Source organism: Triplophysa dalaica, chromosome 7 (assembly GCF_015846415.1).
Source record: "Triplophysa dalaica isolate WHDGS20190420 chromosome 7, ASM1584641v1, whole genome shotgun sequence".
NCBI classification, from domain to species: domain Eukaryota; kingdom Metazoa; phylum Chordata; class Actinopteri; order Cypriniformes; family Nemacheilidae; genus Triplophysa; species Triplophysa dalaica.
The window spans coordinates 11,775,133-11,801,793 of NC_079548.1; the positions used below are offsets into that span (position 1 = coordinate 11,775,133).

Sequence of the window (26,661 nt, forward strand, 5' to 3'; positions counted from 1 at the left end):
CGTGTCGTTCAGTTCCAAACATGAATTTTCATGGTTTAACAAAACATATGTCAAATATTGAAAATTAGTTTTCTGAAGCACTCATCTTAAATACTTAAAAGTTATCATCTTAGACACATAAAAGTTGAGTCATTCTTAATGTGTTCAGTGCTAACTGGAAGATCATTTAAAATTCTTTGAACAGATCAGTTCTGCTCACCCTCATAGGTGAGGAGGATCTGTTAGAACAAATGTAGAAAAAGAAAAGCACAGGGAAAACATAGCCACAAAGAACTACACTTTTACATTTATCTGAAATGTCAGTGATGGTAAGGTGTTTTCTGTTGAGTCTTCTTAAAAGGATTGTTCAGCAAAAAATGAGAATTCTGTCATTTATTTGCCCTTGCGTAATTTCAAAACTTTATGAATTTCTTTCTTCTGCAGAACAGAGAAGATATTTTAAGGAATGCTGATCACCAACAAATTGAACTCCATTGTATGAACACAAAACCTTTTTTTTGGTTTTGAGGGTTAATAAATGAGGACAGATTTTTTTTTTGTGTGTTATATAATAATAGCACATGGTATGCTCAAATACATGAATCCATCACGAATAATAATAATGGTCAGATTTGCTTAGTAAGGTGCTTACCAGAAAATAAAGAGTAACCAGGCTGATTTTCAACAAAAGGTCAGTTACAAAAGTTCACCGTTTTATTCATGTGAAAAACGCACCATGGTAAAAAACAAAGAACACAACACGTAATTCCTATATGTATTTTATTCTATACAATTAATATTATTATACGGCAATTACAAGTTTAAGCCACATTACATGCACGGCATTATATTGTTAATAAAAGTGACCATTACAATCTCTATGAAGAATGAAAAAGTTGAGACAGGTAATGAGAAAAACTAGAATATACAATAACATACAAATGCATGAAGAAAAATAACTCAAAAACATATAACCACATCAACAATGAGATATACAATTCTTTTGTATCAAGAAAAATATGAATGGGTAAAATATGTAGTAATCTGTGAGCTGTAAAATTATGCACACACTATAAGCATTACAGGATGTATGATTTTCATCTGTTTCATGACTTTATCTGCATCAGTCATTCACACACCACAGACAGCTTGTTGAAAATGTTCTCTCAGGAAAGTAATGTATAAAAGTCTCATTTTCTAATTAGGTTGCTGCAGTTGTAGATTTCTCTCTGGATTACGTTCACCAAAATTTCAGAAACAAATGTATGAATTAAATTTCTTTTAAAATGCTCACTACATGAATCAAGGGTATGTTGGAGGTGGGCACTGTGGTGTCTGGCCATTATCAGACTGGCAGGCTGTAGCTCCTCTGACCTCTGACTGGCTGAGCAGGTTGTCAGTCTCTCTTGGCACCGAGTGTGGATTCTCTTCTGCTGGTTTTGATGGGACATATAATCCTAGGACTTCCTGCACTTTTACAGGAAGCTCCTGAGAAAAGAGAAGGTATTAAGCATTGCATGGTATGTATTACATAATATATCACATGTATATGGTAATTTTGAGCACTGTCCCATCTCACCCAATTGCATTGGCCTGTGTACTATCTAAGGTTCTTGAAAGAATACTATTACATCGACTAATCATTGCGTCTATACGAGTCTTTGCATTGACTTTGTCTGTTAATTACTCACGCAAAACGCTTAATTCGCGTTTGGTGTGAACCCAGTGTTATTGATGCCTCAAAGGCGTTTGATGGAGTTATTCATGAAAAGTTGTTTATTAAATTAAAACAAATAGTTTATTAGGAATTTTGAGATATTGGTGTGCCAAACAAACTATGCAGATAAAATGGGACAATAGTACTTCAGCTGCATTTAAAGTAGGTAATGTAGTGAGGCGGGGGGGTTACTTTCGCAAGCCCCTTTTAATGTATAGTGACAATTTAATTTATCATTTATTTTTTCTCCTCCAAGTAGTGCTGGTTTTTAACAACTTCTACATGTTTGTTCCGTTTATGGTGTACGCTTCGAATTCAAAATTTTATATGTGTTCTGATGAGGTAACGATAAACCTTTTTAGACCTTATTGCACATCTCTTTATACGGGGCATTTGTGGGTTTAAAAAGTAAGCTTCAGGAATTGCTTATAATATTGTTGAAAAAGCCAAGGTGGAGCAGTGCAAGTGAACTGTTTTGTGAGTCATGGGTTCAACCCTTTCCGGCTGTAATGAGAAATCTGATGTATAAATTTACATGTCAGTTAGATTATTCTCGGCATTTAATATAATGTTGATGTCAAACCCTGGGTTTACTGTGGTACTGTACGATACCAGTCAAGTATGAGATAACATTGGTATAACTGATTTTTTTAATTGTTTGTATTGTTTACATCTGTATTTTGTCTTGCTAATGGACTAAGTGTCTGCAAAAATGAATCACCTTGCAATGGGCCAGCTGCAAATAAATAGCTTCTGCATCACAGACCAGTACGCGCAGATTCAGCTTCATGGTCAGCTCATTAATGTGCTGTAAACAAACATACACACACAAAATACATCTGGGTAACTTGATTCAACTCTTTATGTTCCAATGGCTTTCTGATTCCACAAACTAAAACAATTCTATACAAACCTTAAGTATTGAATTAAAGTCATGATTTGATCCAATTAGCTCTTGTCTTTGTGATTCAAGAATGGCGCAGGCCATAAGTAAGTGAAAGTTTTCACAGGGCAGACGTGTCCAAAACACCTGAGAAACATTGTAGGAGGATCTTTAAACCGAGTACAATAAAGTGTGAATAAATGTGAAAGAGGGTTGACGTTTTGTGGTTTACAAATCGGACTTCTCTTACCTCCCAGAGACTTAGAATGTCTTCAAAAGTGAATTCTCTCTTAAACCAAATCAGTAACCATCGGAAACAAAAGCAAAGCGAGCCACTGTCCTGAGAATCTGACAGAGAGATAGAGACAGATAGGAATGTTAATCTTGTTACCGCACAGATATTTTATTTTAGCTTTAGGATTTTAAGGCATTGCATGTTTTTGTATGTAAATAAAATATAAAAAAACACATGTACTATATACAATATTTGTGTTTACCCAGGTAGTCACACAGCTCTGGATCAACTGCTCGTAGTAGGAGGCTGAGCTGAAAGAGTTGTTGTTTCATGGCCTCCTGAGACTCTTCAAAGTTTTGGTGCTGAGGAAACAGAAACTCTCATTAACTCGGTAGTTCTCAACAGGGGGTCCGCCTCCAACATGGCGACCCCAGCTGACTTCCATGGGGCCCTCAAAATTACTAATATTTTAACATGAGCATTAAAATGTTTCTAATTGTTTGGCCATTTTATAATGAATAATTTTTTTCCAGTTAACGTCAAGCTCATATATATTTCACTGGGTAGGAAATTTTCAGTTTTATTGTGAGTGGGAGGTGGGCCTTTGAATAGTGTTGAATACAATGGGGGGCTGCGGAGTCAAAGGTTGAGAAGCCCTGCATTAACTTAACAATACAGAGTCTGTAAACAAGAGTGTTTACTGACCACAAGCTCCATAAAGCCTGTCAGACACCAGAAGGACTCCACCTCATTCTGAGTAACAAAAAGGAGAGGAGCTAGTAGATCACTCATCCCCTGGACATAACCTAGAAATAAATAAGACAGAATTTTATGAAACACTGCCCTCTGGTGGATATTAGGTGGAAAAACATACACCCCCCACACTTGCCTAGATCAAAGTTAAACATGCAGTATGTCATCAGGACATCGTGTAGCAGTGCAAGCCCTGGGTTTTCATTTCCAGAAAAGAAGGAATGTTGTCTGTCCGTTCGGTTCACATCCCGTTCTGTCCAAATCAGTAAAATACAACAAATTCAATTCATAAATTAGTAATTTTCCACTTAACCAATCAAAATGCATCAAATTATGCTACTATGTTCTTCATTTTAGGTTTAATGTTCTTCAACAGGTTTAAAGGCTGGTGCAGAACCCATTCTCAAGTTGGGACATTTAGGACAGGACCAGCATGTGGGATGACAGACAAATAAACTGACCTATGAGGCTGCGGTGTCCTCGGAAGAGAGAGTTCCTCATCTCCTGATCTTCACTAACCGATTTCCACTGAACCTTCATTCTGAAATACTCATCTCTGTTTAAAACAGAACAACAAACATTCAACTTTTTAGAAGAATGTATTTTTATTTTGGTATACACATGTATGAAAGCACGACAGAATGCATATTGCATCAGTGTATTCTTAGCAGATTGATACAAATACATGTCATGTGCTGAAACAAGGCTAGAAAATTCCAATAATCAGTTGAGCAAAAAATGCAGTTAAAATTTTGAAGCCTTTTTTAGATTAAATGGAAATGTAAAGCTCACGTTTTGACTCTCAGAATGTCCTCTCTCTCTTTGGTTGTACTATTCCATGGGTAAAATCCTAGTAAGAATTTCCACACCTCCTTCCGCTGAGATGGAACAATGCCCTAAAAACAAAATGTGAAGGAAAACTTTTTTCTAGTAGGAAGATTTATTATCAGTTCATACCAGAATTATTCTATACATTTATGCATTAAAAACATTGACCCACCCCTCTAAACACCAGCTCTTTGACTCGCTGTGGATCTGTGACACGCCCCTCTGAATCCAAAAACTGATCAAAATCATTCAATGGTTCTCCTCTTTCGACAACCGGTCTGGGTCCGAGCTCAGCCCCCTTGAGAAACATCAAAGGCTCATTATTAATGTTTATGCACCAAATCAACATTTATATTCATATAACTACTAGATGGACACATGAGATGCTCCGTGACTCACGCAAGTGATGAGCTCAAAGCCAGGTTCTTCATCACTCGGGTGGGGACCATGACCAGCCTGTGGCGATCGGTTACCGAGGGGTGACTCCGGGGGTCTGAGTGCTCCCCGGAAGAAGTTTGTCACTTTGGAGAACCCGCCAAACGTGGTGGCGTAAGGGTCTTGAATGAACCTCTGTGCGTACAACCATCAGATGCCACGTTTGTGTTTCTGGCTTTAGAAAACCACACTTAAATAAAATTTAACATACAGGCCATAGACTTACAGAGACAAGGTCTGCACTGGTATCGTCAAAAAGGTGCAGCTCATCAAACGACTGCGAAAGGGCTCCAGAATCATGCGGGTATGCCAGAAAGAGTCTACCATCGAGGGGCGACCTAGAGCGTGGGCATAAATTCAACATGAGAGTAACCATGTAGTAAGCAGTAATTTAATAATTTGTTTCATAGGTAATGGTGACGATATGGCACAAGTCACATCCACAACACATAGTAATTAGATCACAGTTGGTCAAAGCAAGTAAGCATAAATGAGCCCTCAAAAAAGCAAAAGTGATCACGTTGTTGAGCTCGTTTTTTTAATAATGATAAGTGGAAGCAGGTTTATTTACCGTTTTTAAACTCCTACTGGCAAATTTTGCACTACAACCTGTGAAACGAAAACAATATAAATTCCCATTAAAGCTACAAAGGTTATGGAGTCAGCAGTGAGCGGTTTTCTTTTCATTTGTTTGAGTCTAATATTCCGTTCCTGCTGACTTTTCGCTTGCTAAAGTACTCTCCAACGTGATCTCTCCACTCCGGTGTTGTGCCGAAAAATATGCACCCCTGCCAGATTAGGCTTGTTATGTTTGTTTGGTTGAAACTGATAGCCTTGTTCCTCTCATACCATTGGTAGGCGAATTTATGAACTTGAGCTTTCATATCATATTTAATAAGTATTTTTTTTTCCGGCAGGGTGCCGGATATCTTTAAGCCCTGTGAGGAGGAGAAATATGAACAATTTGAATGCGACTCACGGGGCTAGTCTGATGTACCGCTGCATGGATAAGAGCAGCTCTCTAGTGCCCCCTCGATGGAAGTGCAGTGGAGGGAGAGGATCGCCCCCTCTGGTGGTCAGCACCAGGAAGTTCTTGCCTAGAGAGAACCGCGCTCTTTTTAGGCAGTACAGCTCTGACAGGGGTAGGGAGAAGGCGCTCCAGTGACCTGCCAACAGATAAAGGTGCAACAATGTTCATACATGTTAGTGCATATAAAAAACCCACCAACTTTCTTTTACAATTAGTGTGTTGGGGGAAAAGATGCACACAAAAAATCAGCTAATAGAGAAGTTAATTGTAGATGAATATTTATTTAGAACAGCACCTGTTTCCACAACTGGTGAACGGACTTGTTGTCTGTTCTGCTTGACTGTACTGATGACGGCCCAGTCTGGCTCATAGCCAGGGTCAAACTTTGTCTCTTCTTCACCTTCCTCCCCATCCTTTCAAAAACAGAATGGGACTCATTCATGAAACATTTGTAATTTGCATATATGTAAATGTACAGTAGTTTGCACGTAAAAAGGACCTTCCTGGAAACTTTCCATCGGATTCACAAATACTTCGTAAACATCAGATTTGATTGTAAAAAGTGTGTATGTTAATGAAGTCCAATCACTCGTAAACAGGGTGCCCATGCATGCTCATTCACAATTTGCATAATCCCTGTCTATGAATTACTACTACGCAAATTAGTTATCTATGAAAACGGTAGGATCCTCTGGACTCCTTTCTCAAGTTTGGCTACATTATATAACCTAAATGCAGACTACTAGAAATAAAAGAGACTAATAGGCTATATGCCTAACAATAAACTAATAAATTAAACTGTGGCAACCAAAGGCGTTTTAAGCCATCTGAAATACCTGGTGCACGCCTAAAAACGACCAGCTGGTGGCGCTTGTGATCTCTTTTCGAGGATGCACGTTTTCCAGAGACGCCTTGGTTGGTGTGATTTGGAATATTCACGGCAGTGAAATGTTACTAGTATCTTATTTTGAAAAATATTACTGAATATAAAGATGCAGTAACCCATAATAATAGTTTCTCCATTGTTATGTTGTACAAGTATGATGGTTGGTCAAACGTAGTGTTTGTCCCACCTCTCCTCCACTGTGATTGGACGGCTGTGAAAAACATGACAGTGACGAGCTCTGTACTTTACCCAAAGTTATAGAGTAAAAAATTAAACAAGAAAGGGTAAAGAAACTCGTGAAATATCCTTATGATACATAGTGCATCAAAACACAGTGTCATCAGTTTGTCGAAAAGAATACAGAATGTTTGAATGTTTAAGCACCATTTACACGTGATAGGGAGCAGGTGTAAATTTCTTTCGTACTAGCTAAAATTTTTGAAATACAAACATTTTCATGAATCCAAACATTTACATGATTGAGGCCCAGTGAATGTTATAAGATACTTTTGGGTGATTTGGGTGACTTCCTTTTAAAGGTTAAAATAGCACAATATACAGAACTGGTAAATGTGGTTAACCAAACACTCCCCGAACCTGCTGTTGCTTGTACAAACATAATCCCCTCCCCAATAGTAAGATGCCGGTTGAGCCAATCTCAAACAAACAAAAAGTAGTACAACAGTGTTTACACTTCTTAGGGAAATCAACCCAAAGTTTATTTCTAGTCTATTCATGTTAGGATGGGATAGGAGAAAGTGTTTCCAAGTAAATGGAAAAAAACTTTGTTAAATATTGATCTAAGATTAACTACACCGCCACCCCAATCAAGTATGTAAACTTTGACCCTAACAAGCAACAAAAGTGTTCAATTCTGTAAGTCTTTATTTACCAACCTTTTTGGTGTAGAAGACAGCAGGAGCGTTTCTCCCATCCTCCTCAATAGGGCTCCATTCCAATGCTGGCTCCCCATCCTGCATGAGTTCAAATGAAGTATAAAAAAAAAAGAAGTATATCCAGCCAAGGCTTCATATGCTGTTTAATTTTTTATTGTCATCACTTAAGAAAAAGTGTCTATCCCTCTTATTCATGGCGTCCATTGCAGTAGGTAGCAGTGTCCATTTTTAACCATTTAGAGTCATGTTACATCCAAACTAACATGGATGATATTATGTGAATCTGGACAACAAAACCAGTCTTAAGTAGCACATGAACATTTTTAATAATCGCTAAAAAAAATTGAAGGGGTAAAATTATTTGATTTTTCTTTTTGTCAAATATCATTAGGATATTAAGTAAAGATCATGTTCCATGAAGATATTTTATACATTTCCTACCGAGAATGTACAAAAACTTTATTTTTGTGAGTGGATGGCCTGCTACAGTGCCTCAGATAAACAATTTCATAGGCGATTTTGTCAATATTTTGTTTTTTGCACCCTCAGATTCCAGCTTTGTAAACAGTTGTTGTTCCGCCAGATAGTTTCCTATCCTAACAAACCATATATCAATAGAAAGCTTATTTCTTCAGCTTTCAGATGATTTTAAAATCTCAATTTAAAAAAATTGACCCTTAAGACTGGTTTTGTCGTGCAGGGTCACATATTTGATTCCTATCCAGAATGCCTATGCGGAAACTATTAGATAAAGACAGATACATTCAGATCTTACCCTCTCAACTATCCGAATAAAGCCGGGGATGGTTGTGTCCTGATTGCTTCTCTTGGCATTGGTGTGGAGAAAAACCCCCTCCTTCTCAAAAATCAGCTGACAAATGACATGATACAACACTTTTAAAGATCACTTGTCAACAAAACACACAGATTTGATTTAAGACATTAAAAAATTGAGGTTAAGATAGTTTGTTCCTTTTAAAAGAATTAAAAAAGATTAAAAATGTAAATGTTGTGTTTTCACAACACAACACTAAGTCATTACTAGGTCTAAAATGTTATTAATTCCCTTATATACTTAAATTGTTTGACATTTCAGCTGACGAAGTCAGAAAAGAAAAGAAATGTAAGAATTATATACTTGTATCAATGATGAACACTTGTATTAAACATAACATACACTATTTATCGCGTGCACAGCAAAGAGAGAAATCGACAGTAGATCATTAAACTCTCCATAACAACCCAGATTTTATGAGCAGTTTACTGGTTTGACAAGTTAAGTGAATCAATAACATTCCAATAAGCTACACTTGTGACAGTGATGTAACTGTTTTCAGTACATGACGATGACAAATGCATGACAATGGTGACTAAACCATCAAACCCGAGCGTTCCCTGTCAACAGCCAGTCAACAGACTGCGCACTAGCTAACTAGCTAAAGCTGTCGAAAACACCTAAATCAAGTGAAAGTTAACACGTGAAAAGATCAAATTGTTACGTAGAATTTTGGCGCATATAATGTCAGATATAAAACGTCCATATAAACTCAATCTTACTGCTCACCTTGTGACTCTCTTGCTTCGCCTCCATACCTATGCTGCTACGTAGCTCGACCAAAACAATCTCACTTCCGTTCTGTCATGTAGGGCACCGCCCCCTCCGTAGCAGCCAATCGGGTACACAGATCTTGTGAACTTGTCTTTTCTGTAACAATAGTGACTTTATTCGTTTTACAAATACACATACATATTTTGTCATTCGTCTGTCCCAATGATAGAAAATTGTCGTTTTGAGGTCTACAATCCCTTCAGCCAAATGTGTGAACAGAAAATTATTGATTAATTATATTTTCATAAACACCAGCAGGGGTGTATTCGAGAAAGCTAAACCCTGAACTCTGGGTTGATTAAGCCAAACCTTGTTTTCTCGGGATTTGTCGGTTCCAGAACACGTATGAAGGGTAAGTTTAAACAACCTCCCGCAAGTTAGCCAGAGTTAATGCGCGCTTACAGGAGCGACTTGAAGACAATGCCAATGAATCACATATTTCACAAATATCCATGGAGATGGTTAAGAAGCTTAAAGTTTTTGAGTGTGAAACAACGTTACAAATCGGTTTGTAACTCAAAAGACTTAAATCTACATCGTTAAAGTGCTAAATTAAAAAACATAAGTATTGTGTAATTGAAATTATACGTTTGAATTAAAACTATAAACGCTATAAATTATATAGATAGCTTAGATTTATGCTATTTATACTAAGATATTAAAAAATTGTATTCATCTCTGTTAGATTTGTTATTTTACCATGTATGGGTTTCTAACAGTGTATTTTACATGTATTTAATTACACTGATAATTGTGTAGGCTGTATATTGAACCTCTCTTTTGTTCTTAAAAAAAAGACTTTTATTTGTTTATGTGAAAACGGGCATTGCCTTGTATCACCAATTTTTGTGAACAGTTGCTAGTGATTAATGGAGACTCCTTTAATTGTAGAAACTGCTACATTTGTCATAATAATAAAAAAATGTTGTTTAGATTTCAGTACACACTAACCGTGAAAATTCATTTGCATTAGAGGAGGAAGGTCTGCTGTGACAGTGGTAGAATGAAACTTTAGGTACACAGTTACAGCTCCAACATGTCATGTATATCCCTTTTAAATGAATGTATTTCATATGTATCCATTTTAATTTTTGGTTTGACTTTGTTAGCTAAAAGGCCATGGCTTTCCAATGTTTAAAGAGATGCAAAGGCCTATCCTGAAGGGCCAATTGTAATTTGGAGAAATGTCTTTCAATACTAAACCGTAAGAGAAGGCTGAGAACATTTTTAAGGAATATGTCAGTATTTTGATGTGTTTTATTATGTAAATGGATTTAAAGTTATAATAAGAATTGAAATATGTGATTGTGAACTGTATGCCTAAGGAAATCCCATTTTGGTCACCTAATAAAGCCTTGGAAACCTGCCAGCCTGGGAATCAAACTCGCAACATTTGAGTTTTTATTCTGGCTGTCTAACAACAACTATTCTTAAACCAATGCACCAAATATTGCAGATTAAGTGGACAAGATGATATGCAATTGCTCGATAAATTGTTCTGCATAAATTATCCTTTATTTGTTGGAAATCGTAAGGTGTGCATATACATCCAGTGATTTTTTGTGATGTTTTAATAAACCTAATTGAAATTATACATACTGTATTCAATATAATACATAGAGCCTTAAATTAGTTTAATAATAACAGCTCACATTATTTTATTTAAAGACTTTTAGGTTACATAATAAAGTTTATGATAAAATGCTGAACTGCGATGGGCGAAACTGGAAATGTATTTGTAATATTGCTGTTCAATTATTATATCATACGTAATCTTCAAAAGCTCATCAAAAGCGCACACATTCGCAGACAACACCTGAAGCGCAGTAACATTATCTTGAAATGAACTAACCCTGGAACATAACCTGCTCTGGAGCAGGTTATCTTCAGAGAGTCAGTTCCTATGGTAACTTAAACACCATGAAAGTTATCTCCTTTTTTGGAACAGACAGTTAAGGTTATCAGCTAACTATCTTTAAACTTACCCAGGTAGGCCTATGTCACAGCTTTCTGAAATACCTTGTAAATAGGTGCTTGGAAAACCTGAAATAGGTGCATGGAAAACCATTAAGGTGTTTGCCAAAAAATAGAAAATAATGCTTTCTTATGATCTCATATAAATCATTATTAGTGCATTTAGATACATAAAGGTGACATAAATGTACATTATTTTTCTATAAAATCTTGCATATTTAGGTATTTATGCATGTGAACGCGCACGCCCGTCGCGCGTTCGTGCGTCTTTCTCTATTGTAAACAGCGCTGTGCACGTCGCTGCGCTGGAGTCTAGGGGAGAGACGAGACGGTCACAGGCAAGAGGCTCCGATCAAAAGAGGGCTTGATAAAGTTTGGGACTGAATGACGACTGTGACAGAGGTGGGAGGATTTAAAGCGTGTAAGTCAATGCCTCGTTCTTTCTTTTTATAATGAATCAAATGCTTTTCTCTTCATGCAAAGCGTTAACAGACGAGCAATCGCGAGATTTGCTATTAGCTGCGTTGCTAACGTTGTAGTCCACTGGCCTGAATTGGACTTGGCCAGGCAACATTACTAGTAAAGCAATCAACAAGCTTAAAATCAGTGTATGGCGCAATGCAAACACCGCGTTGTTTTACCACTTATTTTGACAGTAACATGACCTACTTAATAAAAAGCTGACATTGACAAACAAGAAAAGCATTCTTGTTGGCTTTGCTGTGTATCACGTTGCTTCGAAAATGCGAGAGACAAACAGATTCGCTGCATGCACAACAGGCCTGCAGATCGATTTTATTGTGGCACAAAAGCTCAGCAACGTGTGGAGGTGTGGTTTACCCCTCAAATTAAAAGGGGGTGTCAAGCTAATTGTTTTGTTAAGCTACCCAAATGCGTTATGTGAATTAATTGTGCATGAATAACAACAAACAGTAGTCTTGATCATCAATATGTATTAAAACATTATTTATTTATTCATGTTGTTTTTTCTAGGTTACACCAGCAAGTGACGATCTTCCTCTCTCCCCTAGTTCTCTCATGCACGCAGACACCGTCACTTCATTACAAATGTGCCTCTTTTAGATGTCCCATCAGCAAAACCAAGTTCTCTTTACCAAAGAGTGTTAAATACATGCATAATAAACAAAAGATTCTAGGAGAGAGACACAAATAGCTAGTAGGCAAATAACACGCCTCCCGATTTGACACCAGCATTTTTACATTGCAAACCGTTGGTTATTTTGCACCCGCCATGGCCTCGGTCACCAAATCCTCTAACCCTGAGATCCCAGATAACCATAAGGAGAGTTGGCTGGCACTGCTTGCTGCAGCTGAGGTCTATAGTCAAAAGTCTGGGTGTGATTTGGCTATTCTGACTGCGTACAAGAAGTTCAGATACACTGGGCCTGAAGGTGAAGGAGTAAGGAATCACGAAGGTGGCGGAATCGTGTCATCCGCAAGCAGGAAGTGCGATTATGCATATCACGTTTGGGGTCAAGGGGCACTGGCTGAGTCTTCACGGAGGTACATGGATGACATCGCAGTGCTGCACTCCACCACTTTACTGACGGCACAGAGACATGCACGTTTGAATACAGAAGAGGGAGGAGCCAAACTGGGTGTGGACGTGCCCTCCGGAAGGCTGGTGAGTGGTGGTTGTTTAGGTGCCTGTTAGTCTTATCTCAGATTTGCGGAAATTGAGAAAGTGAACTCATGATAACCTCATGATTTATCATTGTTTATTTTCAAGAGCCTGATTGGGGATGGAGTCGGCAGTGTTAGTCCCAATACAAGAATTTATTCCCAGAGCTACCCGTCAATCTACAGCTCACCTGCTGCCATTGGTCAGCCTGTAGGGCTTCTTGGGAATGGAGAACATGAAAGAGCGATGGAGGAATGTGAGAAGGCAAGAGAAAGAACTGACATTGTGGACTTGGAGGAAGAGGATGAGGAAGAAGAGGATGAAAGGAGGCATAACTTAAATGAATCGGCTGGTATGTTCATGTGTCAGGTCCTGATATGGGGAGATGTTTTGTACTGTTGCAGTGATATCTGAATGTAAAATCAATTTAATCTGCTCTTAGGGGTATTCTCCATGGACGAGGATTCTCTGTCCCGTGACTGTGAGCCCTTCTTTGAATCTGATGGGGAGGAGGAGAGCACTGATGGTGAGAATTGAACTTATAGATAGATTAAGTGCTCAGTTTTGAACTGAAGATAAGTCTAGTAGCAAGATTTCATGTCTGTCTTTGAATGGCCAATTGTGTTTTGCTTTTTATTTAATCTCTTACTATCTTATCTGTTTTGTTGCTGTCAGGGTCACTGAGTGAAGAAGCCCCTCCCCCTCCACGTGGCATGGCAATGGGTCACTTGACTCGTTCTTCAAACCCCATGGCATTGGCACGTTCCCTGCCTGTGTCTGTACCAGTGTGGGGCTTCCGGAACAACCGTGCCCAGCAGGGTGACTCCCACAGTGGTGAACGGGTTAGTAACACACTGACACCATGAGTGTTCATTAACAATTAGAGCTGTTCCACTTAATTTCATAGAGTACATATCAATAAATGTATTTATAAAGCACAATAAAAACAACAGTAGTTGACCACTATGCTGTACAAACCTTGCTAAAAAGACACAATAAGACATCACATACATATGTGATGTCTTAAACCCAAATGGGCTCCAAAGTCCATATTGAAAAAAATGTCTGTAAAACTTGAATAAAAATTAAAAAGCACCATTTCAATCAGTAGGTTTATGCTTTTTGTAATGACTTGTTTACTCTGTCACAAGCTAATGTTAGAATCAACTAGGTGTCCAAGTTGAGTCTTGGTGCTGTTAATCTGGAGAAATGCTATTTAAAGAGAAAGTTCACCCACAATTTGTTCAACCTCATGTCATTAAAAACATGTTCATGACGCTTCAACACAAAAGAAGTTATTTAGAGAAATGTCTCTGTGGTTTATTGTCCATACAATGGAAGTCAATGGGGACCAGTGTTGTTTGGTTACCAACATTCTTCAAAATATCTATTGTGTTCTGCAGAAGTAAGTCATTCATTCAGGTTTAGAATTACCTGAAAGAATTTTCACTTTTGGGTGAACTATCCTTTCAGCTCACCTGATGACAGACATTTAGTCTTTTTGTGAAAAATGATAAGAATGCCTGATATGTATATAGATTTTTATTCCTGTCATTCAGTAGCCGTGTAATCACACTCGTGTTCAGTTTGATGGAAATGGGCTTTTGTCTTTTAGGTGGGCTGTGCAGATTTAGACCACATAGCTGCCAGTATGAAAGCTCTGCTGGTCCCGGGGGCCACCGATGGAACCGAGATGTTTGGAGCACTGCCGCGACCTCGTCTTAATACGGGAGACTTTTCTCTCAAGCACTGAGAGAAGACAATTGTGTGGATGTAGGATTGAGTGTGTGTCTGCATGAGAATGGGTGGGTGGGTAGTCCAGCCGTTAACTTGTTTGTGCGTGAAAGCGAATTGAGTGGAAGTCTATAAGTTTATAAGACACAGTGAAACATGGTTTGATGGATATTTTTAGCGAACGACATTGCCAAAACCTAAAACTTCTCTTGAATATCATAAGTATTTAAATCACACAGAAAATGACAAAACCTTTTAATAGAAAACGTTTATTTTTGCAGAAGGACGAGTGGGCGAAATTGAAAGAAGTTAAGAATTAACTTATGGGTTTAGACTAAACGGTTAGGGCAGATTTTAGTTGTGTAGTGCGTTTTATTTTGAGAAACACTAACTGACCAAATGAACATCACTGCATGACTAATCACTCCCAGTATTGTCCTCTGCAGAAGTGTTTTCAGTGTGTAAATAAGCTCACATACGATCAGTAAAAAGAAACAATTCTATCAACAGGGGTGCATTGTACATTGGCTCACTACATGTACATAAGAAATATAGACTACTAAATTCAGGTGAGTTCAGTAGTCCATATTCCCTGGCAAGATTGCCAATGCTGAGTAGATGTAAAGGCATACAATGATGTCACTCTTTACCTGTTTGCACTTGCCTTTATTTCAAATACTGTCCAGAAGATTTTCATTTCTTTTTTTTCAGGTTTAGTTTAGATTTGAAGGTTCTGACAACTTTAAGTTTTGAGATCACAAATGTTCTGAATTTTCGACTGTAAAACAAAGGGATAGTTCTCACAATAAAATACATCTCTGTCACTTTCATGTTGTTTCAAACCTGTATGACTTTACTTTGAGGAACCCAAAAAACGCTTTTAAAAACTTTGACCCAGTTTTTCCGTTTAATGAACTTAAAGAAAGACTCTCAATTTGTATTCGAAAGAAGAATAAGTTGTATGGATTTGAAACGGCATGATAGATATTGTAATTTTAGGTGAACTGTCTCTGTAGGTGCATCTTTGCATTTTAATGTGCTTGACGTGCAAGGACGCACAATGTTGTGCTGTTGATCAGTGTCATAATTTCTCTGAACCAGACAGATGTCTAAATGGGAAGGTTTACAACACTACAAAATTGAACTATATGTCCATCTCAAACATTTCACAGCTGTTTGATGTTTAAGTAAATGCGTTTTGAATAAAACAGTTGTTGTTGAATTGTCTTATTTTTGCTCCTACGTTTCTGAAGTTCTTGCTTCAACCAAAATGTGTAAAGACTATGCCTCAGGTGCACAGCAGAGGGCAGTGCTAATCCTTCATGTGAAGTATGTTATGCATGTATATTCAACATACGTTAATTGTTTTTATGACCATAAACAGTAATCCGATAACACAAATGGTTATTTTATTAAGTACTTTAAGAACAGAGATACTTAAAAGTCTGACATATATTTGTCTTATTGAACAATATAAAGTTATTTAGATCCTTAACACAAAACGACTATTCAAATCACTAGTATATACTACACAAAGAAACTTGTTCAAATAAAGCAATTTGTGTGTAACAATGAGATTTAATTTGTAGGTTCACCATGACTGTTTTGGTTGTAAAAGTGTTCATATGTGTTTTTGCCAACCCAGCTGATTGTAATAAAAGTGAATTTAAAACAGGCTGGCAATAACTTCCATTGATATTTTAACATGTTAGAACACAAGAGTTTTGATTTACAGAAGTGTTTCTCATTATATTGTTGTTAACTGAATTACAGGAAATCACGTTGTAGGGTTTGAAAAACAAGCAAAGTATTCTGATGTTCTTTTAAATTAATATGACACTTGGTATCACTTCTCTTGTAATTTTTAATCCCTTTCCCCCCCAACAATTCCCCAGCCCTTCATGATTTTACTCTCCTACTGATCCTTCTTCCGAATCCAACAGTAGGACTGCCTGGCCACCCAGAAACCGGGGTAGAGCTTCTCATTGATTACTGTTTGAAACCGATGGATCAGTCTGACCTGCTTGGAGCCGTTCTCACCATCCTCCACAAGGTAAAACTTGATGATTCCAGCTGGCTGGTCTGCATAGATGCCAATGGTGGGACAGAGGGGAGCTTGGACTTCCATGTTTTTCCCATCGTGCCACACATGGTAGCAGGAGCCAGCCCAGCCCATACCCCATGAGAGCTCATTCTCTCCTATGCCACACGGACCATCCTTATTTTTTCGTCCTGTGCTTTCACATACTGCTCCAAGCACCACCCAGCCCTCACAGTCCACCTCCCAATACCCACGGTTGCCCAAAACACCCTCCTTACACAGCACCTTTAGAGGAACATTGCAGAAATATGTTATTAAAGGAAAATTTGCATTTTTGTTTTATGCATACAGTACATTAAACATAAGATGTCATGAAGTGACAAATACGGACACTTATATACCTGTGGTGAATGTTCATATCTCTCAGGTCTGTCTAAAACAGGACACACTTCCTCAGACATACGTGACACCTTGGCTCCACCTTCAGAGAGCCACAACGTTTTCTGAGCAGTTCTGTCATCCAGAGAGACGTTCATCCAAACTGATAGAGAGAAAAGTACATGTGCAACAACTGTATAACAAAAACAATGAATAAAACTAGTGTGTGTTTGTACCACACGTACATTTCATCAGCTCATCTCTAGAATTGGGTTCTGGGATGTCAGGGTCATATGGCGGTGCCTTTTCTGTAATGGAGAGAAGAAAGAGGCCACGCTATGTAATTAAAGTATTACTGTAAGCGCAAGATCCTGTTTAATTGACAGAACCTATCTAAGCTTCATGTGACTTACATTGTGTTATGACCCCCTCGCCCATTAACACCATTTAGATAGCTGTGAAGACAGCAGTAGCCCTGCACTCACCTTCAAAATGTCATGGCCATTAACACACATGCAAACCATATTATCAGATTTACGTGTTATGTTGATGTAAGTGTATGTGTTCAAGCGGGACATCTGTTCTATTATAAAAATAGTGTATTTCCATTTATGTCAGTGTGTTAATATGTGATCCTGGATCACAAAACCAGTTTTAAGTGGCACAGGAACATTGTAGTCAAAGTCAAAAATACATTGTATGGGTCAAAATTATTGATTTTTCTTTTATGCCCAAAATCATAAGGATATTAAGTAAAGATCATGTTCCATGAAGATATTTTGTAAATTCCCTATGCTAAATATATCAAAACTTTATTTTTCTGAGGGGATGGCCAGTAACAGTGCCTCTTATTAACAACTTCAAAGGCAATTTTCTTAATATTTGGATTATTTTGCACTCTCAGAGTCCTGAGTTTTAAACGGTTATATCTCCACCAGATATGATCATATCATAACAACTTATACATCAATAGAAAGCTTAATTATTCAGCTTTCAAATTATGTAGAAATCTCAATTTCGAAAAATTGTCACATAAAACTGGTTTTGTTGTCCAGGGTCACATATGTGAAATAAATATGCTTTTTGCATCCCGAAGTCTGGGAGCACCCAGAAACCTAAGCAATAAGAAACGTTGCCTGTAAGTCATTTTGTACATGTGGGTTTGTCTAAATTAGCCAAAGTTAACAAAAAAACGAACTTAAAAACGAAGTTGCTTATGGCAACTTTAAATAACAGTTTTCACTGGTGAATAGACTTGCTCTATGTTGTAGATGTCAGATACCTGCAGGTTTTATATCAGCTTTTGATCCTTTTCTTCCTGTGGAGATGAAAATGTAGAAAGGTCAGTCGAATCAAAGAATTACAACCAGTGCTGGCCTTTATTAACTCCTCGTGTCCTACATTCCATATCATACCTTCTAGTCCCCCTTCTATAGCTATGGTGTGTAATATATCACCACGAGGTATGTCATTCATGTACCCCTGCCGTTGTTAGCACTGAATCATATAGTTTACCCATGCCTGTCAGGGGTAAGGTTACATAAGAAGCATGCTAGGCCTCAACTTACATTTACCACAAACACATCCCTGGCTCCGACACCAGTTTCCAAGAATACTTTTTCTTTCTGCTGTGCCTCATTTCAAAAGTGTTAGTGGTGTTGGCATGTTTATGCCCAGCACTCTGCTTACAGGTTTAACGCACAGTTTCTATCCACAGTTGGTTTTGTCCAGCACATTCTCAGAATCATGTCTGAGCTCTGTAATTTTCGTTTTGATATTGTGAATCTCTGTCACGCCCCTCCCTTGGGTCATAATAATTCTTGGTGACCGTGTAAGATGACTGTCAGTTTAAGTGTGACAAATGTGTTCATGTGCTGTATAGCACAGGACGGGCTGGCAAAATAAAGATCTTTAATCACCCGCATGTCCTATAAAACAAGTGTATGATGCGTGCTTCTGTGGAACACAAAGATATTTTGAGAAATATTCAATGGAAGTCAATGGGCCCCAATGTTGTATTGGTTAAAATGTAGGAAAGCTGTTTGAGCCGATAGCCTTGTGGTTAGTGTTCTGACATATGGCGCTGTTGTGATCCAGGCGACCCAAGTTCGAGTCCCAACTTGTGGTCCTTTTCCGATCCCACCCCCTCTCTCACCCACTTTTTTTCCTGTCCTGAAAAAAAAAGTAGTTGGAAAGCAAACAGGTCTACCATTGTAAATGTTAATACTATGGTAGTCAATGGTGGCCAAGAACTGTTGGGTTACAAGCATTCTTCCAAATATCTTTCTCTGTGTTCATCAGAACAAAGACATGCATACAGATTTGAAACAACTAGAGCGTGAGTAGGCTAAATAATGACAGCGTTTTTATTTTTGTGTGAACTGTTCCTTTAAGAACCTCTGATGTTAAAAAAATCAGTTGGAAAGGGTTATTTTTATAATAAGAAAACATTTATGAATCGGTTGTTCTATTTGTATTACTGTAAAGACCCTTTTCTTGACACCTGTTTTTGAGTGTGTGCATCCTTCCATCACCATTGTGACCTCTATTGGATTCTTTCCGCAATACTGTAAGTGTAGTGTAAGTCAGAAGAGTCTAATAAAAGTATAATGACATCATTTTGTATTACTTTCAGTGATATCTGATAACACACACTGAATCATGTAAATATAATCATATCTTAAGGGTCATGCTTACAGTTGACCTGCATTCACCCTCATGTCATTACCAACCCGTATGACTTTCTCTTTTGTGCAGAACACAAACAAAGATATTTTGACGAACGCTGGTAAACATTGACCCTATTGACTTTTATTGTATAGACACAAACCTACTAAAGCATTTCACATATAGTAATACAATCTTTTACATTCAACAGCAGAAAGAGTCATACACAGGTTTTAAATGACATGTGGGTGAATAAATTATGACAGAATTACTTTTTGGGTGAACTGTCCCTACTGCCCGACTAACTATAGATACTATTCGTACAGGGTGAGGTTGACTGACATCAGTATAATGGGTTTTCGTGACAGAGCACACCCCTAAGTGATAGGGTCAGCTGCACTGCATTGAGGACAGGGAGCTCTTACACCTGTTCAAGACCTCCACCACGGTTTGTGGCCTGGTTGACAATCACTGAGAACAAACTGTATTTATTTTGTCGGCATCATCATCTTTTATCCCATACTTCAACAAGGTCACAAACCTTTGAGAGCGAACATCTGTAGGTAGCTGTTATCAATGAGGCGCTCTATACATGTTATGACAGGCCCATTAGGCCATCAAGTAATTATGAGATACAGCCCAGAACAAATTGAGGTTAATCAAATATGACAGAGAGAATTTGGCTCGTTGTTATGTTATGGGCTGAGATCATTAATCCAGTTACTCATGTTGTGAATGTAATCCAAATGCAAATATGCATCGAAATAGAGGGATGGGTTGAAGGTGGTAAAGAGATCAGGGCTGAAGATAAGCATCTGCTGCTGACAGGTCACTCCATCAGTAATAGCCCGTTTCATCCTCTCTAAGGGCCTTTTCCTTATAGGGGCTGGTATGGAGTGAATCATTCAGAACAAGAGGGGGGTGGCAGTGCATGACAGCCAACATACTACATTCTATATCCCTGGTCATGGAGTAAGGCTCCAAAATTACACATACAAACATACAAAGTAGGACACTGACATGATAAGTTAGTGCCATAATGTATATTAGTGATACTGCATGTTGGGCAGTGGCATATTTTGTTTAATTAAACTGGCATGTACCAAACAATATATTGACTTGAGAGGCAATATTTTGTAACATCCATCCACGACAGATTGTTGACTCTCGAAAAGATCTAAAAAATATGTAATTCAAATTTTATATTTTTTAAATTATTTAAATGTTTTAAAATGATATAAATATTTTGAAAAATAATACAATTATTTAAAAGTAAAATAATATATTAATATATTATTTGTAAAGATATAAAAGAATTGTAAAATATCGAAAGTATAAAAATATAAATATATATTTCAATGTATAAAAGTCTAAAAAAAAGATTAAATTACACAAGTTTATTATAAGCAATATGAGGTGAGAGTATAGATGTCTTTACTTGTGGCAAATCGACCGTGGTGTTTTGTGAGAAGAGGATGCCAATACAAGACTTGAGCTCAGTTGTACACGATGTCTGGGCAAGAGATGTATCAGTTATCTTTTGTGTAAACATTTTTATACATGTAGCTCAGTGGGAAGAGCATAGTGTCAAAAACGCAAGGTTGTGGGTTCGATCCCAGGGGATTGCACATACCTATGTATGAATGTACAGGACATTGCAATGTTAGTCGCTTTGGATAAAAGCGTATGCCAAATGCCTAAATGTAAATGTATACATAGCTTCATAATTCATCAGTAAATCTACAATGTTGATTTAATATAAAAATCCCAGATTAAGAGTTTATGTATAAACAGTATTATGCTATTAAATTGAATGCCACTTTCTTTAGTTTGGACATTCTGGATTCATCGTAGAATCCCAGAAGGTGTCACAATGGGAAATCCTATTGTGTTTTTCAAAATGATTTGTAAATGTAACATTAATCATAGTCAGATTTGTTGTTGACATGTTGTTCTGTTGACATGTTGTTTTGTGCTTGAACAAACTTCAGCGGATTCATACCATCTCTAACATAATATTGGCATGACATGAACTTGAACAACCGTGATCGGCTTAAGAATCTTCTTCTGTTGTGTAACACTGTTGAACTTCAACTTTTTTTAGCTTTGGCAGCTATGTTGATGATGTTCAGGGTCTTTCCTAGGCTTTGGTGTCTTTGGTTCTCAATGACAGTGCTGTTTGTGTTGGACAGGTCTGTGGTGTGCTTTGCCAACTCCTTCCATGCAACCTGCCGCAATTGGCACACCGGTACGGTTCTTATTTGATAGTTAGATCGATGTGATGTGCATGATGATTTGAGGATGAAGGAGATGGATTTGATTTTGATTCCTGCCACGTGTTGAAAACCCCATGGTGAGTGTCGGCCCTCTGTTGATTGCTTACTTGAAACAGGCCCGACGGAAAATGACATGAACAGACAGATGCACAAATAGAGGGATTCATGTCTGTAAAGGGAAATTTTAGAGGTGTAATCTATCAGAGACAGTCAGGAGAAAGACACTCTATCCCGGCATATGGGAGAAGTTCTCAAGTATGGGTTAGATCAGATCTTTTAGCATTGGAGAGAGCTGGTTTTTCATGCTGACCTAAATTGCTAAGAATTACAAACTCATGGTGTAAAATGCACATATGGTTTCTAGTCTTGCCGGAATAAATACGTACTATAAGAAAAAATAAATTGTTTGAGGGTCTTATCAAAGAGATTTAACATTAGAAATCAAAGGAAAAAGCTTTTTTAATTTTATTTCAATATCGCTTATTTGGTGTAGAAGTTCTTATTGTATGCACTGCGCAGGTATGTTGGAAACACTTTAAAAATTATTAATGCTTTTTTTTCAGTATGCCACTTATGAACACTAACCTGAAATTGAACTTGGACTTGAAATTTAAGTTGTGTGTGTATGAGATTGTTGTTGAGTTGATGGATGAGTTAGACACGCTGAAGGCGACGTGTGAAAGTGATACGATACAACTATATGATCATTTTAGAGAACAACTTATGAAAAACTGTAAATTAATTATAAATTAATTTGATAATCTGATGCTAATCGATCGCTTCACTTTGGCATTATTTTATGTGTCTGTCAGTTTCATTCTCCAATGCTCTCATTTCCTTAAATTATTTACAACACCTCTAATTCATTACATATTTTTGACTATAAAGATTTATGATTGATTAATGCAACAATGCAATAACTCTCATAATTAATGCAATTTTAATGTTTTAGGTTCGATACAACATTCTGTTCCTCTGATGTAGTTCTTCTTGAAATAGAGCGCAAGTGAAAAGACACTTTAAGTCTTCATAAAGCCTAGAGGATATTTGACAACATGCTTATCCTGAAATGTAGGCAGAGCTGAAAGAGATTGTACAAGGTCTTCCGTAGTCAACTTTCCTCTTGATTTATAACCGTTTGTTGGTGAAAGATTGAAAAGAGCAGCTGTAAAGAGCTGCTCTGTAAAGACTATTATTATTTTTCTGTGATACCTTAAGCTGCACAAGAGCTGGATGACTAATAGTAGGAGAGTAATGCACAAGGTGCCCTTTCCTCATGCTGTCCAGCCTTTTCTGTTTCCCTATGATCTCGATTGTCTCTGAGAATTCACAACACACAACTCTCATAATAACATTCAATCAAAACAGCATTGTGGTGACACTTTTAGTTTGGGTACTGTCACCAGATCTTTAAATACTGTACATCCTGAGTTGGGGGTTGGGGGGTTGAGATGGCTGGTTGTGTCAGGTGCATTTGATAGTCTGCATTGAATTATTATTATTGATTTATTACGCATTAACACAACTGGACGCACATTTTTTTTACATTAAGAAACCATTTCATATGTCAGTGAGATTCAGTACCATGCACAACGTAAGAAGAGACGACAAATACTTTGTCATGTAGCTTCAATATACCATAATACACTGCAAAAAATGATGCATGTGATCAATCTGTCAAAGTCTTTACCTTAATACATGAAAACGATTGAAACAATTTCCAATTTTTTATTGCAGCAACGCAAAACATCTGTTTATATTATGTTATGTTCAGGCAGCAACAATTTGCATAGATTCTGTACAAGTGTACTTATAGAATAAAAATATGTATTAAAATGTACCATGTCAACTTGTGTGAATATTTTCATGATAATATACTATTATAATATAAATTATATATCAGGTTATGTTTATTATTTTGATAACAATAAAAACAATAAAAACAATCTTAAATATTTTACACATTATTATAGTATATTATTTAAAATAAAATCAGTATCTACTCTTACATTTTAAGCTATTAAAATTCTTATTTTCATTCATTTAAAAATGCTGTTTAGAAAAAAAGGTGTAGTGGTGAACCTGACAATAAAAAATCCTAAATACAGGGGATGCAAAAAACAGCTGACCTTACCTGCTTTCTTTACTTCAGGCATGATTCCGTTGGTGCTTGGGGTAATGATGGGCATTGCTGGTATGGATGAGCGTCTTTCGACTCTTAAGCTCTCTCAGTGTCAAAGTTCCCTCTTATTCAAACTGAGAAAGGGGGGGTGTCAAGCACACTGCCTATAGGGGGGTGTATGTGATGAGCACGTGGCTGAGATGTCATGCGTTTAACATCAAAAGAGTCAATAAAAGGATATACAGTAGGACAACAAGACATATTGCACATTTGCTTACCTATACATGCAATATAAATCTGATCTATGACTGATAACTTTTAAACAATAAAATATTTTGGACGATAAAAGTGGAATATAAAAAATGTGTAATCAAACTCTAAAAGAAATCTTTCATTAGACACAGCATGTGATTTTAACTAATCTCAATGAAAACTAAAAGAATTTAGCAAATGAGTTTAATAAATGCAACACATTATACAAAGAGAAGTAAGTATAGTTTCATAGCTCATCAGAGGGTTTGACATTGGGCTCGCATTACTCTCACATCTTTTATGCCGTGGCAAATGTTATGTATCCACAACAACTTTGGTATGAACAGTCAGAACAGTTTGGCCTCCTGGAGGGAGTAAAAAGTAATCTTATTTCTAAAAACACCTTCAAGGTATGGAGCCGTTTGAATTGTTGAAGGTAATAAATGATTCACTGAAATCAAGTGGTGTTGACACAGGGCAGTAGACCATTTGTCTTGGCTCCTGGATGCGAAATCTTAGGGGGCCTCCAAAAATCTAATCACTTCAATTGCTTGTGAATGTGATATTTGATGCAGCAAAAGTGCAGCGTAGTCAGAGAAACAGTGAAGCTCTAGATGTTATTGGAAATTACAGATATAAGGCTTCATCTCAAATCACATCAGGATGTTTCTAGTCTATTCAGTCCTTATACTGTTGTTATTATGTCAGTATCCTCATTCCTGATGAATGAAACAGGTGTATCCCTCGTCCTCCCACCTATAATTCTTTTCACGCTATTCTCCTTAACACTTCTGTTCTCTCTTTAACATCGTAATAAGAAATAGCATCCCTTCCATGCAGTCCTCTTGTTTCATAAGCTCCTCTCTCTTTGAAGGCATGTGAGTTAGGCGGTGGAATTTTGAAAGATGGCAACTGTATGCTATGTTTAGCTAAAGCAGTATATTGTGTGTGTATAGTGAATGTGTAGGAGGTTTTAAGAGACATCCTAACCAGTCTGAAATAGCATCAACGGAATGACACATTATTTACATGCAAACCTGAACACCTGTGTTGAACTGTTTTAGTCTGAGCTGCATAAAACACATGCTACTAGTATTAAAGAAAATGTATTACAGCAATGAAACTATTATTGAAGGGATAAGTTCATCAGACAATAAAACTTGACTTATTTATTCACCCTCACGTTATTCAAAACCTGTATAGCACTCTTTCTTCTGTGTAATACAAAAAAGGTATTTTGAGACACGTTTCAGTGATTTTGTGTCCATCAACTGGGATAGTGTTAAATATTATCTTTGTTGTTCTGCAGGAGAAAAAAGTCATACAGATTTGCAATGACATGAATGCGATATTATGTTAACTTTATAATATCTACAACATTTATAACATCTTTAAACCATATGGTAACACTTTGCAATAAGGTTGCATTTGTTCACTAGTTAATGCATAAACCAACAATGAACAATACACAGCATTTATTAAATTTCATTATTTCCAAAAAAATGTAATAATGCAATAAAATCAAATGCTGAATTTAATTCATTGTAGTCAATAATTAACATATTGATATTGTTTGAATAATAAGTAATAATTGAATGGACATTAACATGATCAAAGATTAATACATGCTGAAAAACTAAAAGTTAACAAGTATTGAAAAGTGTCACATTCATATAATATGCACCGATGCACATATTAAATGCTTAAAGACATGCCTGTATATAAAAAAACAATAGTTACGTTTTGCAGTGAATCAATTAAATTTACCAGCAATTGTCATACATATAATATACCGCTAAGGCCCACATTCTCTATTGTTATTAACAGAGCAAACACAAAAACTTTGCTGTCAAGAGCTCGGAATCACAGTGGCATCACTGGAAGGTGCTCTCTGGTTGTCATGACGACATGGCTGGCGAGACGGTGTCAGAATGTGAGATTTATGACTGAACACTCACGGAGGTCTCTCCGAACAGAGGTTTATGTTTCCTTTTCCTAAGATATTTATGTGTGCTTGTGTCTCATGCCATGGGATTTTATAGCAGTTGTTTGTTTTGTGTCCAGAATGTATTACTGAAGTTATACTATTACTAATATCATATAGACCACTTTGCAAGATGTTAACACTGGTCCAGAAGCACTTTCAGCTTTATTTTATTTTTACATCTAACACATAATGAAATCTTTAAGATATTCATTCAAAATTTTAATTTGGTTGTAAATACTCTATTGATTGTATTTTTTAAAAAAACTTTATGTAGTGTTAAAACGGAAACAGGAGGTTCCTCTGGACCAGCGTTGTTTACATCTTCCAAAGCGGTCTA

The 26,661-nt window shown here is 37.1% G+C and overlaps 3 protein-coding genes across 3 annotated transcripts; 1 reads left to right on the forward strand and 2 right to left on the reverse strand.

Moving 5' to 3' along the window:
- Positions 1–742: 742 nt before the first annotated feature.
- tbc1d17 (TBC1 domain family, member 17) lies at positions 743–9,307 on the reverse strand. The gene is made up of 17 exons (XM_056753743.1): positions 9,207–9,307; positions 8,418–8,513; positions 7,643–7,720; positions 6,156–6,273; positions 5,810–5,996; positions 5,057–5,168; positions 4,795–4,965; positions 4,568–4,693; positions 4,360–4,463; positions 4,029–4,123; positions 3,704–3,820; positions 3,520–3,620; positions 3,077–3,176; positions 2,830–2,927; positions 2,610–2,726; positions 2,418–2,504; positions 743–1,467 (listed from the first exon to the last, which is right to left on the reverse strand). Exons 1-17 carry the CDS (start codon positions 9,231–9,233, stop codon positions 1,282–1,284), a joined length of 1,920 nt encoding a protein of 639 aa, XP_056609721.1. The 5' UTR covers positions 9,234–9,307; the 3' UTR covers positions 743–1,281.
- A 2,201-nt stretch (positions 9,308–11,508) lies between these two features.
- Positions 11,509–15,831, forward strand: akt1s1 (AKT1 substrate 1 (proline-rich)). Its single transcript, XM_056754014.1, has 6 exons — positions 11,509–11,646; positions 12,219–12,870; positions 12,976–13,219; positions 13,310–13,393; positions 13,543–13,709; positions 14,483–15,831. The coding sequence occupies exons 2-6, from the start codon at positions 12,478–12,480 to the stop codon at positions 14,618–14,620; spliced, it is 1,026 nt and encodes a 341-aa protein (XP_056609992.1). The 5' UTR covers positions 11,509–11,646; positions 12,219–12,477; the 3' UTR covers positions 14,621–15,831.
- Positions 15,832–16,516: 685 nt separating this feature from the next.
- zgc:195001 (uncharacterized protein LOC567531 homolog) lies at positions 16,517–24,152 on the reverse strand. Its single transcript, XM_056751785.1, has 5 exons — positions 24,098–24,152; positions 18,303–18,338; positions 17,266–17,328; positions 17,044–17,183; positions 16,517–16,927 (listed from the first exon to the last, which is right to left on the reverse strand). Exons 1-5 carry the CDS (start codon positions 24,150–24,152, stop codon positions 16,517–16,519), a joined length of 705 nt encoding a protein of 234 aa, XP_056607763.1.
- Positions 24,153–26,661: the final 2,509 nt, after the last annotated feature.